We start from the raw sequence: 17,339 nt of genomic DNA, 5'->3' as shown, positions 1-17,339 counted from the left end.
CTTTCTTGGTCGCAACAAAAACATTGATGTCACCGCACGTTAACGTGACGTCATTCTAGCATAAGAGTGTTTTAACAGAGAAAAGCATATTAGAATTATTGTTGTTTTTTTTGTCTGTGAGGACTAAGCAGCAGACAAAGGAAGCGTATTTCTCTCCAGTATGTGCACAATTATATTTAGGGAATTGTATCTTCTGGAAAGAAGTCAGAAATATGAAAAATATCCTTCCATCTTCAAAGTACATGAAAGATGATAATAATATTTTGCATAACTATTTTGATAAAAAATCAATAAAAATTTAAATGATTTATATTTCAGTTTCAACAACCTGTGCTTACCAGACTATGATAGTATAGAACAGTTCCATAGGTCTCTTCTCATAGCTCTCAATGAAGGAAACACTGGCTTTGGACTGGTTTAGATGTTTGAACTTTATTAGACTGGTTTATGTGCATGAATTTCAATCAGACTGGTTTACATATATAAATTTAATGTTTACAAAGAAGTGAACATTTGAATTGGACTGGTTTACTGCACTATGTGTAGTCAACACATCTATGAGACAGGATTAGAGGCCGCAGTGTTTTAAGTGGAGGAAATGGTGGATTGATAAACATGTATACTTGATTAGGCTTACTTCATACTCTATCAGTTTGTGAAGATATGAGCGTGGTTCATATTACCTGTTGTATAATGCATATGACTTGTGTAATAAATCCCTATACATAATGACAAATCAGTCCAGTTACTTTTCCACACAAAATTGAGAGAGAAAGAAGAACTACGTATTAAGAATGAGTAACAATTTAATTGTTTTCAACCAAGGTGTAAAAATCATATTAATTTAAAAAGAGTCACCACTTTTGATACTTCCAATGCATTTAATACCCAAGCAAAGCTATGCGTACAAGCATCATTCTTTGTATATTTTGTTTTTGTTTTTAGACTAAAAAAGATAAAATGTATGTAATTTAAATAAATACAGTACTGTTTTAGGGTTACTCTTTTATTGCCCCAGTGTTGAAGACCCATTGAGACATATAGTGTTAGAACTGTCCATCATTTTTACTGTCATGCTCTTGTATACTCAACTTCTCTTAACAGTAAACAAAAGCTAACTAGTACATTGTTTGTATACGTCATCAACTTGAACTAGACATTTATATGTTATCTCAAGTTTCATGCCTGTTAATTATTTTTTGAGTTATGCCTTTTTAGCTCACCTCTCACAAAGTGACAAGGTGAGCTTTTGTGATCGCGTGGTGTCCGTCGTCCATGCGTTCGTTCATTTGTTCGTCCGTAAACTTTTGCTTGTGACCACTCTAGAGGTCACATTTTTCATGGGATCTTTATGGAAGTTGGTCAGAATGTTCATCTTGATGATATCTAGGTCAAGTTCGAAACTGGGTCACGTGTGGTCCAAAACTAGGTCAGTACCTCTAAAAACAGAAAAACCTTGTGACCTCTCTAGAGGCCATACTTTTCATGGATCTTCATGAAAATAAGTCAGAATGTTCACCTTGATGATATATAGGTCAAGTTCGAAACTGGGTCACATGCCTTCAAAAACTAGGTCAGTAGGTCAAATAATAGAAAAACCTTGTGACCTCTCTAGAGGCCATATTTTTCATGGGATCTGTATGAAAGTTGGTTTGAATGTTCATCTTAATGATATCTAGGTCAATTTCGAAACTGGGTCACGTGCCTTCAAAAACTAGGTCAGTAGATCAAATAAAAGAAAAACCTTGTGACCTCTCTAGAGGCCATATTTTTCATGGGATCTGTACGAAAAATGGTCTGAATGTTCGTCTTGAGGATATCTAGGTCAAGCTCGAAACTGGGTCAACTGCGGTCAAAAACTAGGTCAGTAGGTATTAAAATAGAAAAACCTTGTGACCTCTCTAGAGGCCATACTTTTCAATGGATCTTCATGAAAATTGGTCAGAATGTTCACCTTGAAGATATCTATATCAAGTTTGATACTGGGTCAAGTGCCATCAAAAACTAGGTCAGTAGGTCAAATAATAAAAAAATCTTGTGACCCCTCTAGAGACCATATTTTTCATGATATCTGTATAAAAGTTGGTCTGAATGTTCATCTTGATGATATCTAGGTCAAGTTTGAAACTGGGTCAACTGCGGTTAAAAACTAGGTCAGTAGGTCTAAAAATAGAAAAACATTTTGATCACTCTAGAGGCCATATTTTTCAATGGATCTTCATGAAAATTGGTCTGAATGTTGACCTTGATGATATCTAGATAAAGTTTGAAACTGGGTCATGTGTGGTCAAAACTAGGTCAGTAGGTATAAAAATAGAAATACCTTGTGACCTCTCTAGAAGCCATACTCTTCATGAGATCTTCATGAAAATTGGTGAGAATGTTCACCTTGATGATATCTAGGTCAAGTTCAAAACTGGGTCATGTGCCTTCAAAAACTAGGTCATTAGGTCAAATAATAGAAAAACCGTGTGACCTCTCTAGAGGCCATATTTTTCAATGGATCTTCATGAAAATTGGGTCATGTGAGGACAGGTGAGCGATTCAGGACCATCATGATCCTCTTGTTTAACATAGCCATATTACAACTACAACAGTACCTTGTGTACTCAACTCTTCCTACAGTTTCCATACAATTCAAATGAAACTTGGTATACATCATCAAGCTAAATTGAACATTTGTATCTTATTAATCCCCCGCCGTGGCGGAGGGATTATAGGAATGGTCTGCGTTCGTCCTTCCATCTGTCCTTCCGTCCGTCCTTCCGTCCGTAACAAAATTGTGTCCGGTCCATATCTCCTAAATCCCTTGAAGGATTTTCATGAAACTTGGGTCAAATGATCACCTCATCAAGACGATGTGCAGAACCCATGAGTCAGCCTTGTCGGTTCAAGGTCAAGGTCACAACTCAAGGTCAAAGGTTTGAGCCTGCCATTTTGTGTCCGCTCTATATCTCCTAAACCCCTTGAAGGAATTTTATAAAACTTGGGTCAAATGATCACCTCATCAAGACGATGTGCAGAGCCCATGAGTCAGCCATGCCGGCTCAAGGTCAAGGTCACAACCCAAGGTCAAAGGTTTGAGCCTTCCATTTTGTGTCCGCTCTATATCTCTTAAACCCCTTGAAGGAATTTTATAAAACTTGGGTCAAATGATCACCTCATCAAGACGATGTGCAGAACCCATGAGTCAGTCATGCCGGCTCAAGGTCAAGGTCAAAACTTAGGGTCAAAGGTTTGAACCTTCCACTTTGTGTCCGCTCTATATCTCCTAAACCTTTTGAAGGAATTTTATAAAACTTAGGTCAAATGATCACCTCATCAAGACAATGTGCAGAGCCCATGAGTCAGCCATGCTGGCTCAAGGTCAAGGTCACAACTCAAGGTCAAAGGTTTGAGCCTTCCATTTTGTGTCCGCTCTATATCTCTTAAACCCCTTGAAGGAATTTTATAAAACTAGGGTCAAATGATCACCTCATCAAGACGATGTGCAGAACCCATGAGTCAGTCATGCCGGCTCAAGGTCAAGGTCAAAACTTAGGGTCAAAGGTTTGAACCTTCCATTTTGTGTCCACTCTGTATCTCCTAAACCCCTTAAAGGATTTTCATCAAACTTGGGTCAAATGATCACCTCATCAAGACGATGTGCAGAACTTATAAGTCAGCCATGTTGGCTCAAGGTCAAGGTCACAACTGAAGGTCAAAGGTTTGAGCCTTCCATTTCGTGTTCGTTCTATATCTCCTAAACTCCTTGAAGGAATTTTATAAAACTTGGGTCAAATGATTACCTCATCAGAACGATGTGCAGAAATTATGAGTCTACCATGCCAGCTCAAGGTCAAGGTCACAACTAAGGGTCGAAGGTTTGAGCCTTCCATTTGGTGTCCACTCTGTATCTCCTTAACCCCTTGAAGGATTTTCATCAGACTTGGGTCAAATGATCACCTCATCAAGAACTCATGAGTCAGCCATGTCAACTCAAGGTCAAGGTCACAACTGAAGGTCAAAGGTTTCAGCTCTGTATCTCCTAAACCCCTTGAAGGATTTTCATGAAACTTTGGTCAAATGATCACCTCATCAAGACATTGTGCAGAATTCATGAGTCAGCCATGTCAGTTCAAGGTCAAGGTCACAGCTAAAATCAAAGGTTTTACCCTTTCACTATCCATAGCAGTGGCGGGGGATTTAGCTGTCTTTCAGACTGCCTTGTTTGGTTATCATTTATGGAGTTATGCCCATTTTTGGGCTTTAAAGTACAACTACATCAGAACATTGTGTGTTAAACTCCTCTTACAGATTCTGTCAATTGAAATGAAGCTTGGTATACATCATCAACATGTAGAGCACATGCATATGTTGTCAGGACTTTCATGTCTGGTTATTAGCTCACCTGTCACATAGTGACAAGGTGAGCTTTTGTGATCACCCTTCGTCCGACGTCAGTCCGTCCGTCTGTGCGTGTGTCCGTCAACAATTTCTTGTCTGCACGATAGTGGTTTCATTTATGATTTTATTTTAACCAAACTTGCACACAACTTGTATCACCATAAGATCTCGGTTCCTTTCTTGAACTGGCCAGATCCCTATATGGGTTCCAGAGTTATGGCCCCTGAAAGGGCCAAAATTAGCTATTTTGAGCTTGTCTGCACAATAGCAGCTTTATTTATGATTTGATTTTTACCAAACTTGCACACAACTTGTATCACTATAAGATCTTGGTTCCTTTCTGGAACTGGCCAGATTCCCTTATGAGTTCAAGAGTTATGGTCCCTGAAAGGCCCAAAATTAGCTATTTTGACCATGTCTGCACAATAGCAGCTTTATTTATGATTTAATTTTTACCAAACTTGCACACAACTTGTATCACCATAAGATCTTGATTCCTTTCTGGAACTGGCAAGATTCCAACATGGGTTCCAGAGTTATGGCCCCTGAAGGGGTCAAAATTAGCTATTTTGACCTTGTCTGCACAATAGCAGCTTCATTTATGATTTGATTTTAACTAAACTTGCACAAACTTGTATCACCATAAGATCTTGGTTCCATTCTTGAACCGGCCAGATCCCTTAATGGGTTCCAGAGTTATGGCCCCTGATAGGGCCGGAATTAGCTATTTTGACCTTGTCTGCACAATAGCAGCTTCATTTATGATTTGAATTTAATCAAACTTGCACAAAACTTGTGTCACCAAAAGATCTTGGTTCCGTTTTTGAACCGGCCAGATCCCATAATGGGTTTCAGAGTTATGGCCCCTGAAAGGGCCAGAATTTGCTATTTTGACCTTGTCTGCGCAATAGCAGCTTCATTTATGATTTGATTTTAACCAAACTTGCACACAACTTGTATCACCATAAGATCTGGATTCTTTTATATGCCCATAGGGACGTATTATGTTATCGCCTCGGTGTTCCGCTCTGTAACTCTTGAACCCCTTGATTGATTTCAGAGAAACCTGACACAAATGTTCACTCATTGAAAGGATGTGCAGAGCGCATGTTTCGGATTGCTAAATTCAATGTCAAGGTCACACTTAGGGATCAAAGGTCATATGACTTTGTTTTATGTAAATATTGCTCTGCATTTGCGTTGCATTGCAGTGCTCTTGCTTTTATTTGGCAGATCCTTCGTTTGTTTGCTTACAATATTTTTTTTATTACTTCCCTTTTATGTTACTATAAATAGCTTATTTAGTAACTTTTTTATTGGCCGTAGGGAAAAACTGAGACCACTTTTCTGTGGTACAACATTGGTACCTCCAATTTTTAGGTGTATTTTGACATATCTGTACCTTGTAAGAATTTTTTCTTTTTGTTTTTGGTTAAAGCAATGGTACTCAGGTGAGCGATATAGGGTCATCATGGCCTTCTTGTTTTTCTGGATTTTTGGCCCTGTTTTGGTCTTTATTTATTACTCTATCAAGCATTTTCAGGGGTCTTGTGTCACACAATTTTGACACTATTCTTGTTTTTAGCTCACCTGTCACAAAGTGACAAGGTGAGCTTTTGTGATCGCGCGGCGTCCGTCGTCCGTCCGTGCATGCGTGCGTGCGTCCGTAAACTTTTGCTTGTGACCACTCTAGAGGTCACATTTTTCATGGGATCTTTATGAAAGTTGGTCAGAATGTTCACCTTGATGATATCTAGGTCAAGTTCGAAACTGGGTCACGTTCCATCAAAAACTAGGTCAGTAGATCTAAAAATAGAAAAACCTTGTGACCTCTGTAGAGGCCATATATTTCACAAGATCTTCATGAAAATTGATCAGAATGTTCACCTTGATGATATCTAGATCAAGTTCGAAACTGGGTCACATGGGGTCAAAAACTAGGTCAGTAGGTCTAAAAATAGAAAAACCTTGTGACCTCTCTAGAGGCCATATTTTTCATGAGATCTTCATGAATATTGGTCAGAATGTTCACCTTGATGATATCTAGGTCAAGTTCGAAACTGGGTCACATGAGGTCAAAAACTAGGTCATTAGGTCTAAAAATAGAAAAATCTTGTGATCTTTCTAGAGGCCATATTTCTCAATGGATCTTCATGAAAATTGGTCAGAATGTTCAGCTTGATGATATCTAGGTCAGGTTCGAAACTGGGTCACGTGGGGTCAAAAACTAGGTCAGTAGATCTAAAAATAGAAAAACCTTGTGACCTCTCTAGAGGCCATATTTTTCATGAGATCTTCATGAATATTGGTCAGAATGTTTACCTTGATGATATCTAGGTCAAGTTCAATACTAAGTCATGTGGGATCAAAAACTAGGTCAGTAGGTCTAAAAATAGAAAAACCTTGTAACCTCTCTAGAGGCCATATTTCTCAATGGAACTTCATGAAAATTGGTCAGAATGTTCACCTTGATGATATCTAGGTGAAGTTCGAAACTGGGTCACGTGGGGTCAAAAACTAGGTCAGTAGGTCTAAAAATAGAAAAACCTTGTGACCTCTCTAGAGGCCATATTTTTCAATGGATTTTCATGAAAATTGGTCAGAATGTTTACCTTGATGATATCTAGGTCAGGTTTGTAACTGGGTCATGTGCGGTCAATAACTAGGTCAGTAGGTCGAAAAATAGAAAAACCTTGTGACCTCTCTAGAGGCCATATTTTTCACGAGATCTTCATGAAAATTGGTGAGAATGTTCACCTTGATGATATCTAGGTCAAGTTTAAAAGTGGGTCACGTGCCTTCAAAAACTAGGTCATTAGGTCAAATAATAGAAAAACCTTGTGACCCCTCGAGAGGCCATATTTTTCAATGGATCTTCATGAAAATTGGTCAGAATTTTTTATCTTCATGATATGTAGGTCACATGTGCTCAAAAACTAGGTCACTATGTCAAATAATAGAAATAACGACGTCATACTCAGTTCAACACTGGGTCATGTGGGGATAGGTGAGCGATTCAGGACCATCATGGTCCTCTTGTTATAAATTTTTGCTTCTTTTTATATTATGGTGTTTGATTTTATTTTTTTTTTCAGAAATCAAAAAAGTGTCTGTGATTATTGATGACCAGCGATAAATAATATTTTCTTCCTATATCTCATCATGAACTTTGATAGCTATTTTACAGAATTGTCTTGTTCATTAACCTTTAGCCTGCTAAATTTCTAAAATGGACTGGTCCATCATTCAGTTTGGGCACTATTATTTATCATTCAAAGGGGTGAAAATTTACTGACTGAATAGCAAACAGTGCAGACCATGATCAGCCTGCACATCTTGGTCTGCACTGGTCGCAAAGGCAGAATCAGTTGCCACCAACAGGCTAAAGGTTAAGGTATAGTGCATCCATTTCCATCTGAAGTGTGTTAGAAAATAAAAAAATATGATACATTGTATATATATAAATTTAGAGCCTGTGTATACAAATACAGTTTGGGCAGTTTTGTGCAATAGCAGTGTACATAGATTTTGCCTTAACTTAATGTGCTGTCTGTGTTTATGTACATGTATGTGCAACAGTAAATCATATATACTGTCAGTGTCATTGAAGTGTTCGTCACTGAATGCTTCCCATTGTTGGCTCAACTAAGTATGATTGGAATAATAGAGCCATTGTATCCACTCATTCATCAGCATTTACATCACAGTCCATGGATTGAGTGGGAAGTTTGTTCATTTTGCAAAGTAATCAATATACATGTACTGTGTTGTGACCTGCTTTGCATAAGGTTATCTGAATTTTAACAGTACAGAAGAAAAAAGTAAACCTGAAATTCACTTTCATCATGAACTTTGTCATCTACATCTTCGCTTTTTTACAAACTCTCACATTGTATGGCTCCACAAGTATACCTCACTTTTTATTCATGACTTGTGTACTAAAACTTTATGTACATGTTTGCTGTCATGCTACATTGGACAATATTTTGTAGTAATGTTTTAACTAGGACACACTGCAAGCTTCATAATGTTTGTCATTTTCAGATGTTCTCGTTTCTCATTTCATTCTCAAATATATGTCAAGATTGTACAAAAATTGTACTTATTCATAAGTCAGTAAAAGCACAGAAGAAAGTTTGTAAAAATGGACAATTCTTGTATGAGAAGATATTTGAAGTAATCGACTATAACATGCATATATTATATGCATAAATATTTTCATGTATATTCATACAGCATGTGATATTATTATGTAATATATTTATAGGTTATTAGCTTTGTATCGGGAAGTATGCACTTGTTCTTCAGCGGAAATATTGCGCGACTTTAGGAGCGCAATATTCCTCCGCTGAAGAACGAGTGCATATTTCCCGATGCAAAGATAATAACCTTTTTACTACATACGTATGTACACGTAAAAATATAATGCATATATCATAAATTTGTTCAACAGCCTGAATAGGACTGACAAAACTGAACTAAATAGAAAAAAATAGTGCAGCAACACACACTGAATTACGTCACGCACCCGATATGAAATTCAGGCGTCAGTGTATGGAAAAATATTGACGTTTCCGGTACCAGTGTAACTTAACGGGAAATAGAAACGTGTATGTAATAAGATGTAATATATGATGTTGGCACGTTGTTGTTTAGTAAACTGTTGCAGTTTCTATTCAGTTGAAATGAAACTTGGAAAACATCTTCAGCGCAAAGTGGACATGACTGTGCATATTATCAGAATATTAGTGTCTTTAAAAACTTACTTTTAAACTTTTTGTTCAACTTTATTTGGACTTTCTAATATTATTCTATCAAGCATTTTCAGGGGGACATGTGTCATACAATATTCTTCTTTGATTAAAGGCTGGTTAACATTCAGAAATGCATAAAGCATTTAATAAAGAGTAATATCAGTTACTTTTCTTGACATCATTTGCAACGAGTGTCCGTTACTGAGATGTTATTATCATATTTTGTTTATTCTTACATGTACATCATTGGAATTGGGACATCCTGTAGAAATAACAAACATGAAAAAAGTTGTAAAGTTGTGTTGACTTTGACAGTGATATTGAGCAATAAATTCCACATTATGTGAATTGGCAGGTCCGGTTTTTTTTTTTTTGGGGGGGGGGGGGGGGGGGGTGTTATTGATTTATTTATTTTGTTATCCAAGAATTAATGCTTTACTGATGTTTTCTTATTGTTTTGCTAGTATTTTGATAATTTCTTAAATGTTTTAACTATTTAGTACATATATATCATAAGTTTGATTCAGGTTTCTATGATTTTGCTTCCTGGCAACAGAAACTGCCTTGGTATCCTGACAACTATCGAAATTCTAACAAATACATATCGAATGCCCTGGATAAAACTAGACAACAAGATATTGAAACAAATACTTATTTCAACATCAGTGCCAACAGGCATAAAAACCAGCTATCTCAATCTCCATAATATTGATAGTGATATGCCAAATGCATGAAGACTAAGTATTTGAAAATTTATATCATTATTTTAACAACAAATTTCTCCTGTTTCAGACACCAGTAATCTGTTTATGACAAGAAGATTATTTCTGTTTAAATGGCAAACCCGGAATAAACCAGATTTTTTTGAAAATTGTTACTTCAATTTTTCTGTTTACTGTATATATTTTAGTTAAGTAATTAAACTGTACATATGTTTTTGTTTCTTTAGATAGCTGGATATTTTACCAAGTTAATCTATAATTATTTTCATATGTAGATTTTTGGAGTTTCATGTTCATAGATTTAATGCAAAATGATGACACATACATTTTATAACTGTATGTATTTTATGATGTAGACGATTCATTAATCTTTTTAGAATCTGGTGAGTAAATCAGTATGAACATGTTTCTGTAGAATTTCAGGCAGTGCTGCTTGCTAGGGGTCTACCTTGATACCCCTATATGGACTAAGTTTGAACTTTGGCTAATTTCTGTCCCCCAATATAGGGACTTTGGGAGACTTCTGGTCTGCCTTAGTCCCCCAATGTAGGGACTATGTTAGACCTTTCGTCTACCTGGCTTTGTGCCCCAGCATAGGGACTACATTAGACTCTGCTGTACCTTGGTCCCCCAAGATACAGGGACTATGTGAGACCTTTAGTCTAACTTGGCCCCATTAAAAGATTTCCAGTAATTGTAGGGAATTTTCAATAAATGGCAGTTTTCTGAAGAAAAGGAAAAGGAGAAAATGTATAGTCTGTAAAAAGTTTGAATTGACATCCGAAAAAAATGCTGAAAAATATCTGTGGGAAAGGGTATTAACTCTGTTACTACTCAAAAAAATGTTTGCATATTTTACATTTCTGAACGTGTACAAGTGGTCAGGATTGTGTGATGAAAGCTGAGTGAGATTTTAAAACTGAAACTTTGGTATAACTGAGATATGTGCACAATTTCTATGTATTTATAAGTAATCTGTATTACAATGACTAATCAATAAAAATGTGGAAAAAACGTGTGTCTTTCTTTTTATTTACATGTTATGGGAAGTTTCTTTAGTAACTCAATTTATGCTGGCTTACACTAGCACGAAGATAATTTTAAATCTGTTACATGAGCATTTTAAATGCTATTTGAGGAAAAGGTTACAATGTATGTTAGAGACTGAGCTACTTTGGCATATATTGCATGGGGGCAATATTAGTATTTATCAAAACAGCTTCACATAAGCCATTTATAAAGTAGTGTGTGCATGGATGTGTAAATGACAGGCACTAGGTTGGAACGTTCAATTAAAATCACCAACAAGGAGAATAAACTGGTTGATTGTGCGCAGCAAAAACTCCTTTATAGCACAATGTGTATAAACGTTATTCACGCAATGTGGAACGGTTACCGTAATACACGTAATGGTAAGTAAAGAACAACACCTAATGTAAAACACGAATGCTTTTGTAAAACGCGTGTTTAGTGGTTATATATATTTTACAAATAAAAATTAACTGTCTAGACACTTCAAATACTTACACGAATAACACTGAACCATTATTTCATCAGCTCTATCTATATATATATCTGATTTTTTGTTTAATTACATTTCATACTATTCATGCAAATTGTTATAGAAGACTTCAACACCGTTTTAGTTTAATTCTATTAATTATTTTAAGAATCAGGACACATAAGCTGGGTTGAAAAACATTTTCCATTTTCCTAGCTTGTACAGTACCACAGCCGGATAATGTTGAAATGTGTTACAAATGTAGCACTTAAAGAGTATTGAATATTTTATGAATAATATAATACATGAAAGAAATTGAACTTTCGTTCATTGTCTCAATTGAGTACGAACATGTGACGCTACCATGCTGACTTTGGTCGCCTTGAGGTAAGACCTAGGGAACTTTTTGGTCTGATAGCTAGTGCAGACGCCGAGGCTGTGTAGCGTGCTTGATCCCGCGTTATTATGTAACGTCGCACGTGCTGGTGAACGTCTTTACTTAATCTGGCATTCTTCGGGTATGAACAAGGCTTCCGGTTCACAAACACTGTGCCACCTGACATTGGAACGTTTTCCGAGTCCTGCGGATAAAAAAAGAAACCTGAATCAAAACAATAATCAGGATTGAAGTAAATCGTGTAAAGTTAAATTAGACGTATCTAACTATTCGAGCATTTCAAAAACGGTATTAACGGCATATATTTATGCATACCTTTACTTGAAAGCATCTCATCTCGTCAATTCTGATTGGGTCATTTATTCGTCTGTGCCTGACTTCGTCACAGAATACTTTTATTCGATCTTCTAAATTTTTCAGGTTGCTGGCACTTGTTTCGTAATCAAAATAATTCTCATCATGAAGATCATACATGTCGTCTGCACCAAAACCTAACAATTGTGCGCGCTCTGTTTCTTCTCGGAGCTCATTTGTTGCAGTCACAGAGCAAATGACCTTTGACCGTGCTGCGGACTTTCCACGTTGGATGGTATCTATTTGTTTAAACACGTGATCAAATTCTTCTGTCACCAATATGGACTTTTCTTTTACCACTGTCTCTCCCAGTTCGTCGGTAGTTTCACATTCCGTGAGATGAAATACGCCGCTCTGATTTGCAGGACTGGTGTCCGGCCGCTCGCTTCCATCCTCCACACGAGAACGGGATTCGATTCCTAATGCGGTTTTAGGTCGTATATGTCTGTCTTTCGAAGGTTTTACCGGCTCTAACCAACTCCGTTCCGGATACAGCAATTGAGTTTCTGCTGCACTATTCTGGAGTTGTTTCATTGATCTCGGAACTCTGTTCTTTCTTCGCCTCAACATTAACGCCTGTTCTTCTTTCTTTTTCTCAAATTTCTCAATCTGTTTGTTTCGTTTTTCTGACATGAGACGATTGTAGAACGAGTCTGGTAATATAGGATCTATTAATGGTACTTTGTCTTTCAAGTAAAGTTTTATCATTTGAGACAATACAGCATTTTTTTCGTTCTCGTTTTTCATTTTCTGTGTGTGTTCTCTGACCTTTGGTTTGAGTTCCTCCTGTAGCTTATCGCGAATCTTTCGAAATAAAGGAACACTTCCACCATTTGAAGTTGCTATTCTGCTGTGCAGCTTCCGGAGTACGCCCTCTTTGAGTTTCATGACGGTATGCAAATTTTTCTTTAATATCAAGCGCTCGTAAGTTTTAGTATCGAGAATGAACACGGTGGTATTCATGGCAGTACACGTGACAGTGCACGAGGATGTTGTCATATCCATAGCCATCTCAAGGTCACCTGTTAATAAAATGATAAGAAAATGTAGACAGTATGAATAAAAGTAAGAGGACATATAGCCGATGAGAACTTTACAATGAATGCGTATATTTATAGCGCGCCAGTACATATTTAGCAATTTAACAATGCAGCTGGAGAGGCAGAGAAACATTGCTATTGACAGGTAAATATCATTCACCCGCAATAATGAACTGAATAACGTATAGAGAATGTAACTTACTTTATAAGAACATTATAATGATAATTATTATTATTATTATTATCATTTCACAAACTGTAGGCCTACCTTGTATTTCATTTCCTTCAACACAGCACAGCTCTAGCGACTTTGACATGAAACGCTTCTCCGCCGCCGCGTAACCTTCCTTCCTCCTAACCCGTATCTGATGCTGAGTCAAGCCATTTGGAGACTTCTGGGACAAGTTTTCTTTATTTTGTCTAAAACAGATATTTAAATGCAACAAATAAACGAACAGTACACTTTTTAAAGTATCGAGATCGCTATAGACAGTAATATTTGATTGTTCAGTAAAGGTAAGACTGAGAAATATTCCGCCACTCGGAAGACCTTTACTCTAGTTTATACTAGTTTATTTTGCTCGACTTTGATGAAAGCTTCAAGCTTATTTGAACCACTTTTGAATCCGCTTCCTGTAAAAAAACAGTACTGGTGTCAAATGAGAAGGCTTGGTTGTGAACCCAGTTGGACTCAAACCCAAGATCCCCAGGTTGAGCGACCTTAACCACCCTCCCCTGCGGAAGACATTTACACACATAACATCAAAATTGATTTCCTAATCCAGTTATTAATTACATTTTGATCCTATTTCGAATTACAAGTGTACGCGGCAAATAGCGTATTAAAACGGTAGTTACCTGCCAAATTCTTTTTCTAGAACGGAAAGTTGCGTCATAAGTTGTGGATATTGCATCTTGTGTCTCGAAGGTTCTGTTGTTACTTTTGCTTGGCCGCTACAAAATGGAATATGACATTTTGATTATTTATATCTACCTGGTCCGAGGCAAAAACTGCATCACTGTATTGCATGCTTTAAATACACCAAGTTATCACCACACCGCATAATTTTGGCACTTAACAGTTCTTTCGGTAGAACTTTTTTCTGCCGCGATGATTAAATAAATGGTAGGGTGACTTCGGCCAAGAAAGTCCACTATTTCTAGGGGTAACCCGGACCCGGTTTTTAAAAAGGCATGTTATATACCGAAATGTTCGTAAAAGTTTGTAGACTCTGAAAGTGCCGGCATAAATGACAGTCAAGCGGGTGTTTATGCCAATTCCAGAGGTCCGGGGTTCGAATCTCGGTCCAGGCATTGGAAATTTCTGAGATGCTCTTGAGTGTCTCCCACTTAACTAAGAGGCCTGTACTGGTTCTTCCAAGGAATGAAGGCTTCGCGTGTATCGGTACTATACACCGGGCACGTTAAAGAACCAGCTAAGTTAAGTTAGCCGGACAGGCCTGTATCTAAAATGATTTCTCTCTCATCTGTTCTGGGGGTTGTATTTCACTCTGCCCTCTGGTCAGATCGCTCTGTGTCTGTACTAGTAGAGGATGAATTTCGCGCCCTGTGTGGCTGTGTTTGCTATATGTAAAGCGCCTTTGAACGTGTTTATCATGAAAAGGGCGCTATATAAATCTGGTATAATAAAAATAATAATAATAATAAAATAATAAATGGTGGTGAGCTGTGAAATCCAAGATGGCGTCCAAGATGGCCGCCATAAAATGAAAAAGGTGCTTTTTGTAAAACAATAAGGTTTTCTTCATTCACTTTTGATGAAATAAACTTCTGGCATGCATTGTTTTGTAGAATTATTGCAACACACCTTTCATGAATTGTAAAACATTTAAACTGTTACATTTAAAGGTAAAAGCAATATCTCAAAAGATCAAATTTCTGCTAAAAATACAAATTTTACACATTATCACTAATTTGTAGTTTTGAAAATTAAAACGTATAAATCCCTAAATCCTTTTGAAAGAATTCAAAGAACGGCACAAAAGGATTATCTGATACAAAGAAGAACAATTACTGATGTTTTACAGTAAAACTGTTGTAAAAGGTACTCATACTAATGTGACTTTATATGCGCATCCGAAAAGGACTTGAAGAAGTTGATACATATTGATACATGTGTCTAATTTTCGTCCTCAAGTTATGCAGGTCTGAAAAACAAATGTTCTGGTCTGTTTCTAGTTCTATTTTATGTTTTGTATTCCTCCAATATAAGATCAAAACATCAGAATAGCTACAAATTCGGTTCATTTACGGTATTTGTTTTAAATTCTGTATATTAGTATTTATTTATATTTGTTATCATGGACATAATATCGTATTATCCATAGACAGGTTTTCAAAGTGCGCATATTGCCTCAAGCAAAGATAGAGTATATTTTTGCATAACACTTTGATAGAACATTATAAAACGTTTTTAAAACGTTCCGACGATGTCACTGAAATAATTAAAAGTCTAACAAATCAGTTTTACAGGTGAAAAAAAAAACAACAGTCATCGTCATATTTTCCATAAAAATATATAATCATATTCGGTTTTAAATGTCAAAACTTAAAACAAATTGACACTATTACCCTTCTTAAACGTAAGAAAATGCCATATATAAACTATTTCTTCAAACCCCTTGTTTAATAGTTGACTGATAACCTATCCCAAAAGGGGATATGGTAGGTTGACAAACATGTCGCCCCTTTTTCTTTAGAGAAAGGGGCATTCATCCTGTGATGCGTGTATGTGGTCGCACGGTCATTTTTTTTTTACAACGGTGTCCCTTTTTAGTGTGGTGAGAAGTGTTCAGTATATAGGAAGGACTCTTACGTGTGCTTGGGTTACAATTTCTCAGTGATCATAGCTAATGATCCGTGTGGAGTGATCACAGCTCTGAGTACTTTTCACAGAACATTGATCATCTAGTAGTGTTCACGGCACTGTGAGTACCACTAACTGGGCAGTGTTCACACTATTGTGAGTACTGGTCATTGAGTAGTGTTCACCCCGCCGTGAGTGCTGCTCACAGAGTAGTGTTCACGGCACCAGTGAGTACTGGACACTGAGTAGTGTTCACATTGCTGTAAGTACTGATCACTGAGTAGTGTTCACAGTGCCGTGAGTACTGCTCACTGAGTAGTGTTCACAGCACCGTGAGTACTGCTCACTGAGTAGTGTTCACAGCGCCGTGAGTATTGCTCACTGAGTAGTGTTCACGTGTCCGTAGTATGCTCTGAGAGTGTTCACGGTACATGAGGACTACCTACTGTAGTGGTTCATGGCACTTGAGTATAGCTAATGATCGGTGAAGTGTCACAGGTCCGTGAGTATTTTCACGAAATTGTCATCGTAGTAGTTCACTGGTCACTGGAGTACTAATGGCAGTGGGTTAACTGTGAGTACTGCTCATGAGTAGTGTTCACGCCGTGAGTACTGCTCACTGAGTAGTGTTCACGGCACCGTGAGTACTGTCACTGAGTAGTGTTCACTGACCGTGAAGTACTGATCACTGAGTAGTGTTCACGTGACCGTGAGTACTGCTCACTGAGTAGTGTTCACATACCGTGAGTACTGCTCACTGAGTAGTGTTCACGGCCTGAGTATCTGCTCACTGAGTAGTGTTCACGGTACCGTGAGTACTGCTCACTGAGTAGTGTTCACGGTACCGTGAGTAGTGTTCACATTACCGTGAGTAGTGTCATGAGTTGTATACGTACTGTGAGTACTGCTCACTGAGTAGTGTTCATGCCGTGAGTACTGCTCACTGAGTAGTATTCACAGTACTGTGAGTACTGCTCACTGAGTAGTGTTCACATTACCGTGAGTACTGCTCACTGATTACTATTCACGGTACTGTGAGAACTGCTCACTGAGTAGCATTCGCGGTACTATGAGTACTTTTACCGAGAATGAATTTTAGGTCATGTTTTTGCATAAATACTTTTGAAATCTGTAAATTGTCCTGAAATCATATGCTGAATATACACTTTTATCTGTCCGATATTTTAGTTTTACGATTATTTGACTTTTTGACCTTTAATCTTCATAATTTTAGGCAATTTATGTAAACAGATACTCATAAAATCTGACATATCGTAGTAAAATATTAAACAGAAAATAATTCAAATTTATATGAAAATGTAGACATGATGGTGTGTTTAAAAATTGTAGTCATCATT

General features: G+C 37.2%; 3 protein-coding genes across 4 annotated transcripts in view; 1 reads left to right on the top strand and 2 right to left on the bottom strand.

Moving 5' to 3' along the window:
• LOC123545035 (apoptosis-resistant E3 ubiquitin protein ligase 1-like) overlaps window positions 1-995 on the top strand; it is a 65,524-nt gene extending 64,529 nt beyond the window's left edge. The window contains exon 16 of the mRNA XM_053539072.1: window positions 319-995. Within this exon, the coding sequence (XP_053395047.1) occupies window positions 319-421 (103 nt within the window). The 3' untranslated portion in view covers window positions 422-995. The remainder of the gene's footprint in view (window positions 1-318) is intronic.
• LOC123545048 (uncharacterized) overlaps window positions 1-17,339 on the bottom strand; it is a 550,315-nt gene that overhangs the window by 143,744 nt on the left and 389,232 nt on the right. The window lies entirely within an intron of this gene.
• LOC123545038 (uncharacterized) overlaps window positions 11,368-17,339 on the bottom strand; it is a 45,551-nt gene continuing 39,579 nt past the window's right edge. Inside the window, exons 6-9 of one of the 2 annotated variants that reach the window (XM_045331278.2) lie at window positions 14,013-14,108; window positions 13,423-13,574; window positions 12,076-13,136; window positions 11,368-11,944 (exon numbers count right to left, since the gene is read on the bottom strand). In XM_045331278.2, the coding sequence (XP_045187213.1) occupies window positions 11,723-11,944; window positions 12,076-13,136; window positions 13,423-13,574; window positions 14,013-14,108 (1,531 nt within the window). In that variant the 3' untranslated portion in view covers window positions 11,368-11,722. The remainder of the gene's footprint in view (window positions 11,945-12,075; window positions 13,137-13,422; window positions 13,575-14,012; window positions 14,109-17,339) is intronic. The other variant, XM_053539061.1, reaches the window with a different exon arrangement.

This window comes from Mercenaria mercenaria, chromosome 1, assembly GCF_021730395.1.
Source record: "Mercenaria mercenaria strain notata chromosome 1, MADL_Memer_1, whole genome shotgun sequence".
NCBI classification, from domain to species: domain Eukaryota; kingdom Metazoa; phylum Mollusca; class Bivalvia; order Venerida; family Veneridae; genus Mercenaria; species Mercenaria mercenaria.
Note: the sequence above shows the minus strand (reverse complement) of the source record. Positions and strands in the feature narration are given on the sequence as shown.